The sequence below is a fragment of the Acartia tonsa genome, chromosome 8 (genome assembly GCF_053477335.1).
Source record: "Acartia tonsa isolate MP-2025a chromosome 8, ASM5347733v1, whole genome shotgun sequence".
Taxonomy (NCBI): Eukaryota; Metazoa; Arthropoda; class Copepoda; order Calanoida; family Acartiidae; genus Acartia; species Acartia tonsa.
Genome location: NC_137267.1, coordinates 42,392,322 through 42,402,105, shown reverse-complemented (window position 1 = coordinate 42,402,105; position 9,784 = coordinate 42,392,322). Strand labels below are relative to the sequence as shown.

The following is a 9,784-nucleotide window of genomic DNA, read 5'->3' as shown; positions in this document are numbered from 1 at the left end:
GGTGGGATTATTTGATTATGGGCCTTCTAGTTCTTATCCCTTCTTCCCCATCCCTTCCCCCATCCCTTTTTCCCATTTATATCCCACATCTTTCCCCCCCCATTTCTTCTCCCCCATCCCTTCTCCCCACCCTGCAATGACCGAAGGGAAGGGAGCTAAAAAGCATCTTTGAAAAAAAAGTACAGAAAATAATTTAACCTCCCCCCCCCCACAATACATTTTTTATGGGTGGAAGGGGATGTTATAAAATCTCAGCAGGAAGGATGAATAACCTCATTAAAAAATTTTGGGGGGGGGAGATAAAAACACTCATTTTGGAAATAATTTACCAAAAATTAACCTAATATGTAAAACTGATTTTAAATATTTATTTATTGTATGAAAACAAGGATGACAACATCTTTAAGTAGCAAAGCACAAAAAATCATGAATAAGAATACAGACAAGTAAATTTAAAGAGCATCTGTTGAAATAAATATATATTTTAGGTAGAAAAAGTCACAAATCCTTTTTCCTGTATGTTGTGTGATGACAGTCAAAGTAAATTACATACTGGATGCTCGAATCAGCGAGAAATTTTATTTTTTTAAATATTATAATCCACAAAAAATTACTTGTTCTTTCATCTACAGATATAAAAATCTCTTAGAAATATAGGGTATAGTCTCTTTTGTGGCAACGCCTCTTAAGGGGCATTTCGTTGTATTTTCATAGTAGCTTTTAAAAGGTTATTCTAGGTTAAGTTAGGTCAGGTGATTTCCCTGCAGGGTTAGGCAATTGGCCCCGCAGGAGCTATAAATAGGTGAAAAGCTACTGTGAAAATATGATGAAATGCACCTTAAGAGGCAATGTCACAAAAGGGACTATACCTAAAATTTAAAAGATACAAAAATAGCCAAAAACGTCCTGAAAAGCAGTCCAACCTCCATGAATTTTTAATAGTTAATTATACTCCATAATAATGGGAATGTTAACATTAAGTTTTAGTCTTTTATTTTTAATTGCAGTTGAAAAAATCACATTTACCCCTTAGCATTACGTACTGACAGCCATAGTGAATTATAGAGAAGCTAAAAAGTTAAATCAACATATCCTACCCTCTTTAAATGGCACTTTAAAACACTGTTAATTTTTGATTAAGTGGTGTTTCCAAGGATTTATAATGGCGGTGCGTGAAGCGCACCTAAAATATTTACTCCCCCTTTGAACTAGAATCAATTAAAGACAACAAGAGTGGCGTATTTGATCAGGTTAGGAATATAGAGTGTGGTTAGTTTTAATGCTTTTTAATGAAAATTGCCATAAAAAAACATGTCTTTTTGTAAGGGTATGTACACAAGAAAAATGATAAACTTATCCTGAAAATAAAATGACATCATATATAGTTATTTATTTAGACAGACATACAGTGTTGAGAAAAAGGCTTAGATAAATATCAACGCTGTTTCTTTTTTATATAAAATAACTTTTTGATTAAATATTTGTTGTTTACACATGTTTTTAAAGAAATAAAAACACAATATACAATGCAATGTGATAAAAAGCAGAAACCGTTTGGAAGGGCGCGAAGTGCAAATTTTTTTCTTCAAATATGCAGGGAGGGAGGGGTTTTTGGGCTATTTATTACACTAGTCCCCAATATTTCATAAAAAATTTTCTTATTCGTTGGCTCAACAATTTTGGGGACTTTAATGGAATTTTGATTGGTTGGTTAATTAAGTCGAGTTTCCATACATTTCATCCACTAATCTAAATAAGGGATTGTGATTTTGTGTATCATCATTGGGGATGTACAAAATTTCTTTGGTAAAAAGTTTATATTATAAAAAATAAAATACTTCCTATAACCTGGTTTGTTATGTTCAGTGAAAAAAGATTATAACCTAATTTCTACACTAATTAAAAAATTTGGTAAGGTTAAATGAATAGTAACTGTCTGTTTGGCGCGAAGCGCCAAAAAAATTTTTTTGGAATATTTCTTGATCTTTTTTTTGAAACTGGAATAGTTTTGCTTTTTGTAGGGTAGGGGGCAAAAAGGGGCATTTTTATTGACCAGGGGGGGGCAAAATGGGGCATTTTTCAACATTTAGGGGGGGGCAGGGGGGGCGGTGGCTAGGGGGGGGCAGGGGGGGGGCGTTTTGGTCGCTAGGGGGGGGCGATTGCCCCAAATGCCCCCTTCGGTTCGCACGCCACTGCGGTTCTGCCTACTTTTTATGATTGCTTCATATTTGAACTCTTGTTACATTATTTTAGGTTGGCACTTCTTTAATTATTTCTTGTTAAAATCATAAAAATATGAAGTTTTTGATAAAAAGCTTAAGATTGAAATTTCGAGATCAATTTTCATTGTATAGAAGTCTAGTTTTCACTAAAAGGTCTACATTTGAGCAGGTAACAACTTCAAGGTAACCGCAAATTGATATGGTAAAGATTTAACAATTCATGTTTTTTTGGGCCAGTCTACTATAAAAGTCTAAAAAATTCCATTATATAGAATCCATTTAACTGTTCTCAATATAGGGTAAACTACACATAGGGCAAGGAATGGTTAGAGGATATTATTATGTCTCCTCCTGTGCCCCCTAGATTTTAGGTATGCAGCCGCTAATATAAAGAAATGAACTGTATCGCAAAAAACACATTGTTAAGCAAAACAGAGGTTGATCAATAAATTTATAAGGCATCTGATTAATCGATAATCAATTTTAACTATTTTGATCTCACATTCTAAAATGTGTTTCTAAAATAGTAGGAAACAATACAATTTATTACACTAAAAAAAATAATTTTTATTAGTATTCTAACCTTTTAAATGTAATTTTCCAAAAATCATGACTATACTGTAATAAAAAAAAACTCACCCTTCAATTGCAACGTATAACGTCATCACCCCTATAGGGAAAATTAATTTGTGTAACAGGTTTTAAACTATTTCTTTCACTTTTTCAATAAAAACATATGCTAAACTTTATCATTATATTAAAACAACATAAAAATAATATTAATATCACTAATTTTGTAATAAAAACTTGTATAAAACACTTAAAATTTGAACGTTTGTAGTTTAACTATTTTTTTCACACGGACGTGTTTTCACCCTGCGATGTTTTTGTTTTAACTAAATAACACGGTGGCCAAAATCTATGATTATTATTATGATGGCCACAACATTATTAGGGGAAAAATCACAAAAAAAATTAAATTTTGCCGTAATTTTCCTAAACTTTTGAGAATTTAATTTTTAATAAAAATATAACAATATATATTTTTGACTAAAATGACCGAAATCTTGGCCACTGTAGGAAGCAGAAAATTTATGCTTTCTCAATTATCAGAACAAGTTGCCAACTTTTTAAAAATCAAAGATGCCCATTTATTTTTACATCAAATTAAAAACATTTTTGCGATCAGTTTTTGGCTTAGTATTATAATAAAAAATATTTGAAAAAAAAACATTTTTGGTATAAAATTATTAATTTTTTATTTGGCAACATAGCTTCCTATGGTCTTCTTGCTTGGGAGCGGCTTAGGTCACGTGACATCACTTGTATTGGCTGGGTGACGAATAAAAACTTTATGTATTTTTCTCCCCTGCCAAAAAAAAACGTTTTTGAGTACATATATACAACATTGAAATAAAAATAAGTATAAATATATAAAGAAAAATTCATTTTGTAAAAAAGTAATCAATTTTAAATTTTTTGGACCAATTTTTGTCTATGAATTTCAAAGCAAATACTTGTTGAGAAATATTGGTATAATTTTGTTTGATCACGTGATCAAAGTTATGGAATTGGACGTTTGCAAAGCAGTTTTATAATGTCGTCGTTGAATTATAAATTGCAAAAATGATTTGAAGTTCATTTTTATTTTTTATGGTTTTAAAAATCAAATTAGAATTTTATGTATACTATCAAAATCTTACCTAGATTTTATCTCACCAAAACACCAAGATCCAATCTTGTCACTACCAGAAATTTGTCTCAAAACAACAACCAGAAATAAACAACCGAATTTAACCAGCGAACAGAGTAGGCTCCGTTCTAGCTTGCCTCCTTCCAATCTTGTCACTACCAGAAATTTGTCTGTCCCTATAGAAGCTTCTAAAAAATACTGAATACTTCCTAAACAAAATAATTTGAAACAAACAATCAAAACTAAATTTTCTCAAATAAGCCTTCAACAAAAATCAAATTATTTTAAAAAACAATAAATTAAAACGTATTTACCCGGAACCAGAAGGCAAACTGAGAAAGAATTAAACATTACAACCCCTTTATATACTTTTGCTAGCCACACAAAATCTAAATTTCGTTTGCGCGGCTGCGCCGCGAACGAAATACCAATGATAGACAAAATTAAAATAATAATTTCTATCATTACCGGTTTTTTTTTGTTGCAAATATTCAATTTATGGGAATATTGCTAACATTTTATATAAATAATCTCGATTTGTCTTATATTTCGTTTTTTCTCAGTCATTTTCTTGAATTTACAACAAATAACAGTTTTATAATCTTTGCATTTATGAAATTTATTTTTATTGATTGTTTCATAATTTTCCATGGATCCTTGTGGCTTATCTTCAAAACTCCCCTTGAAGTTCTTGAACCCTTTATGTACTTTCCCCTTATTCCCTGCACCGCCTCATGTTCGTGCATCAAAAATACGGGGAACAAAACATGAGGAAAGGATGGAACATTCTAGAACTTGAGGCTTCTTGATGACGTCATAGTGTTGTCCCAAAAATGTTCATCTCCTAATTTAAATAATACTTTGAAAATTCATTTTTACAATTTTCACAAATTTTCCTACAAATAATGACAAAAACTGAAAAATATTTTTTTCATTAGAATTAAAATATTTGTTAGACATACTGCATCTGCGGAAAAGGAAAGCTAGGCATGGAAGGAGGAAATTTTTCATTTTCTGATGACCGCAGCTAGCTCAATTCATCTTTTAAACTCATCTATTATCGGTTGAATATAATTAACTAAGCTTTAGATTTCATAGTTATAATTTTTTAAAGGATTTCGGATGTTAGTAAAGTACAAAATCTACAAAAATTTATTGATTTGCGAATGAAGAAAGTACAAAGCTAGCTTTTCAGAAAGAAAATAAAAAATATCACCAAAAAACGAGGCATGACTCGACCCTCTTCGGAATACCGTAGTTCAGAAAATTTAAAATTCTTTTTTAATATTATAAGATTTAAAAAATGAATATCTGTGATATTTTAGACGTTTTAAGTTTTAATTTATGTAAAAAAAAATCCATAATAATATTACTTTGTCCAAAAATGCATATTTTTTTCCAAACTCTGCTATGATGAAAACTTTACCGCCATTGCTAGAATCTTCTCCTCTTTCATTTACACGCCGCATTTAACAGTGCGAACAGTACATCGTTAAATTAATAGTAAATTAATATAGAAATTTCACATTAAAATGGCCAAGAAGATTGCTATTGGTATTGATTTGGGTACAACCTACTCCTGTGTCGGTGTTTTCCAACATGGAAAGGTAAATTTAACCCTTTTTTCTTGTTTTTGTTGATCTTATTATTTGTACTTTTTAATAATCGGATTGTAGTATACGCTTGGTGCATAAGATCTCAATGCTGCACTGTTTTACATCTATTTAGTGTAATAAAATTGTCTAGATTTATAATATGTGGATTATAAATTTTTTATCTCTATAGTTTCAACCCTGAATTATGTTTATGAATAAACGTTTTAATACCGCTTAGGGCTCCAATAAAGAGCTTCTCTACCTATGGGCCTCGAAGGATAAGTTATTGTACGATTAAAAACATTATAAGGCTAAATTGTGGGCGAGATGTTTGTTTAGTGAAATGTTCAGAACTTATTGGTTATAAAATTTTTTTTTTAGTTGCTTTCGTTAATAAGCTGTCTGTTTCCGCTCATGCTTTTCTCTCATTATCTGATGATATTCTGTTAACTAACTATCTTACTTCTGTAGGTTGAGATCATCGCCAACGACCAGGGTAACCGCACCACCCCCTCATATGTCGCCTTCACAGACACTGAGCGTCTCATCGGAGACCCAGCCAAGAACCAGGTCGCTATCAACCCAACCAACACAATTTTCGACGCCAAGCGTCTCATCGGCCGTAAATTTGAAGACGCCACCGTGCAGAGCGACATGAAGCATTGGCCCTTCGAGGTTGTGGATGCCGCCGGCCGTCCCAAGCTCCAGGTCGAGTACAAGAATGAGACCAAGACCTTCACACCCGAGGAGGTGTCCTCCATGGTTTTGACCAAGATGAAGGAGACCGCCGAGGCCTATTTGGGTCACACCGTTAACGATGCTGTAATCACTGTTCCCGCCTACTTTAACGACTCTCAGCGTCAGGCCACCAAGGACGCCGGTGTTATTTCCGGTCTTAATGTCCTGCGTATCATTAACGAGCCCACCGCCGCCGCCATTGCCTATGGTTTGGACAAAAAGAAGGGTGCCGCCGAGTGCAACGTGCTCATTTTCGATTTGGGCGGTGGTACTTTTGATGTGTCCATCCTTACCATCGAGGAGGGCATCTTCGAGGTGAAGTCCACCGCTGGTGACACTCACTTGGGAGGAGAGGACTTCGACAACAGAATGGTCGACCATTTTGTCAACGAGTTCAAGCGCAAGCACAAGAAGGACATCAAGGTAATATAATCTAAATCACATTCTTAAGCATTATATTTTTTAGCAAGATTTTTTAACACTCTTACATCTTTGTTTACTTATTGTATGAGTGTAATATAGTATTATTTTTTATTCTTGTTAATACCGCAATAGCCTTCACCTTACCTTGAAAAGTTTTCTTTAAATGCAATTTTATGTAAATGTTTTGAAGCTGGTTTCATGTTTTGGGGCTACTCAATTTGTTTTAGAAAATATTATATTTGACGTCTGTAGATAATTTTTTTTTTAAATTAGAATTTGGGTCAAGCTGACTATTTTCTTCGATTTTTAACATGGATACATAAACATAAATGCACTTATTGCTTCGCAGCATTTATATTCTTGGCTACTGTGTTTGTAGAAGTTTTACCTTTAATCATAGATATGTTAAAATACAAAAAAATTCCTAATCATTTTTCTTTATAGGGTAACAAGAGAGCTTTGAGAAGGTTGAGGACTGCGTGCGAGAGAGCCAAGAGGACTCTGTCCGCCTCTGCTCAGGCCAACATCGAGATCGACTCCCTGTTCGAGGGTATAGACTTCTACACCTCCATCACCAGGGCCAGGTTCGAGGAGCTGTGCTCTGACCTGTTCAAGGGCACTCTGGAGCCCGTGGAGAAGGCCATGAGGGACGCTAAGCTGGACAAATCCTCCATCCACGACATTGTGTTGGTCGGTGGCTCCACTAGGATCCCTAAGATCCAGAAGCTGTTGCAGGATTTCTTCAACGGCAAGGAGTTGAACAAGAGCATCAACCCCGATGAGGCTGTTGCCTATGGTGCCGCTGTACAGGTATTTTTTTTTTGAGGATTTTATTTCCAGCTTTTATCAAATGCTGCTAGTCGTTACACTCTCATAGATTTGAGTCTAAAGTTTCCCTACCCCCTTTTTTATATAGATTCTTTATGTTGAATTTGTTTTCTTTGTTATGAACTAAATATTGTTTACACTGCAGTGATTCATAAAAAAAATACTGCATTAGCTAATTTGTTTACATAAACTTTAAGCTTTATCGCACTACTTGTTTGCTAAAAACAGTTAGTAGAAACAGTTAGATTTATCATACTTTTTACTTAAAAATCTATTAAGATAAATTAATATTTTCACCATTAAATTACCGATTAACTAAATTTATTTTAAAACTGGTATTGATACATACTGTTTTTTTTCTAGGCTGCTATCCTGACCGGAGACACCAGCGAGGCTGTGTCTGACCTCCTTCTGCTCGACGTCGCCCCCCTGTCTCTGGGTATTGAGACTGCCGGTGGTGTGATGACCAGTTTGATCAAGAGGAACACCACCATCCCCACCAAGCAGACCCAGACTTTCACCACCTACAGCGACAACCAGCCCGCTGTCACCATTCAGGTATGGGAAATGTTTAATAGTAAAATGTTCTCACTATTTAATCATAGCGCAATACTTTAATCTTTGACAAAAATGGGCTTTTAAAGACTTAATTTTACAAATTAAATAAAAATTCTGGATGTTAGGGCTTCACTTTTACTATATACTTATTATATTTAGGATATTTGCGGATGTGTCCCTAGCATTTAGGGGCGGCAGGGAAGGGCAAGAAAATAGCTTAATGAAAACCGTTCGCAGTCTGATATCTAAAGTTTTAACCTAATTAAATTTTTTTCTTTATAGGTGTACGAGGGTGAGCGTGCTATGACCAAGGACAACCATCTTCTCGGCAAGTTCGACCTCACTGGAATCCCACCCGCACCCCGTGGTGTGCCCCAGATCGAGGTCACCTTTGACATTGATGCCAACGGTATCTTGAACGTGTCTGCCTGCGACAAGTCCACCGGTAAGCTGAACAAGATCACCATTACCAACGACAAGGGCCGTCTGTCCAAGGAGGAGATTGAGCGTATGGTCAGCGACGCCGAGAAGTTCAAGGCTGATGACGAAAAGCAGAAGGAGCGTATTTCCGCCAAGAACGGCCTGGAGTCTTACTGCTTCAACATGAAGACCACCATTGAGGATGAGAAGCTTAAGGATAAAATCTCCGAAGAGGACCGCAAGAAGATCAACGACAAGTGTGACGAGGCCATCAAGTGGCTGGACGCCAACCAACTGGCTGAGGTCGAAGAGTTCAACGACAAACAGAAGGAGGTTGAGGGCGTGTGCAACCCAATCATCACCAAGTTGTACCAGGCTGGTGGTGGTGCCCCCGGTGGCATGCCCGGCGGTATGCCTGACATGGGAGCTGCGGCTGGTGGCGCAGCATCTGGCCAAGGCGGTGCCGGACCCACCATTGAGGAGGTCGATTAAACAACTCTTCCCCCACATCAGCATCCCGATCTCTACTAAATTCGTCCTCTCAAGAGCTTTTCAATTATCTGGGGTTTAACAATGTCAAGAGCTTCTAAGAAATGATATTTAATCAATAAAAATATTTCCTTAAGCATTTCAAGTTAAAAAATTCCTAATGTATTTTTGAATTTGTGGCATTTTAATCTGTATTGTGAAATCAATCCTGATAAAAATATTTAGTCAATAAAATAAATCCTTTCAGTTTAATATATTTGTTCATTATTATTACATGTTTGTTCAAGCAAGGTCGATAACTGCCATTAGTAGCGAAGATTTTGGAAGTCTGATAAGTAGAAGGCTAATATTTAAATGAGCGTTAAGAAATTCGAAGCATATCTAGAAAACGCTTCGGACCCGATTTTTCGTCAAATCTTAAAAGGAACTTCATTAGCAGACGATAGTTTTGTTTACTTTCGACTCTAGCCGAGGTAGATTCTTTTTTATTAAACTAGAGGCTTCGCCCCTAGCCTCTAGGGGCTTTGCCACAAGAGGTATAATTACATCTTCTATTACTTACCCAACTGAACGGATCACAAATTTTCGCACCTACCCAGCAGGAAAATTTTTTTGCGATTTAATAACTAATTTGTAAAAAAAAAATTGGGATATTTTTGTTTTGGGGGGTGGGGGTGTCCCACCCCCTAAAAAATAGCCTAAAACCACCACAGGACCAGTAGTTATATTCCCTAAAGAGTAGAATCCGATCGGTTCAGTGGTTACCGAGATCTTAAGCTTCAGACGGACGGACAGACAGACATCAAGCTACTTTGTAT

The 9,784-nt window shown here is 35.4% G+C and overlaps 1 protein-coding gene across 1 annotated transcript; it reads left to right on the top strand.

The window, feature by feature from the left end:
* The first annotated feature begins 5,174 nt into the window (after positions 1–5,174).
* LOC145327000 (heat shock cognate 71 kDa protein-like) lies at positions 5,175–9,218 on the top strand. The gene is made up of 5 exons (XM_080170474.1): positions 5,175–5,522; positions 5,982–6,671; positions 7,116–7,481; positions 7,863–8,057; positions 8,340–9,218. The coding sequence occupies exons 1-5, from the start codon at positions 5,448–5,450 to the stop codon at positions 8,967–8,969; spliced, it is 1,956 nt and encodes a 651-aa protein (XP_080026600.1). The 5' UTR covers positions 5,175–5,447; the 3' UTR covers positions 8,970–9,218.
* The last annotated feature ends 566 nt before the right edge of the window (positions 9,219–9,784 follow it).

What these genes read in the sequence shown, in the direction of transcription:
- LOC145327000 (XM_080170474.1), top strand. Translation starts at nt 5,448, where the DNA reads ATGGCCAAGAAGATTGCTATTGGTATTGATTTGGGTACAACCTACTCC. An exon ending in GTGTTTTCCAACATGGAAAG is followed by an intron (nt 5,523 to 5,981) that starts GTAAATTTAACC and finishes TTACTTCTGTAG; the next exon opens with GTTGAGATCATCGCCAACGA. An exon ending in AGCACAAGAAGGACATCAAG is followed by an intron (nt 6,672 to 7,115) that starts GTAATATAATCT and finishes TTTTCTTTATAG; the next exon opens with GGTAACAAGAGAGCTTTGAG.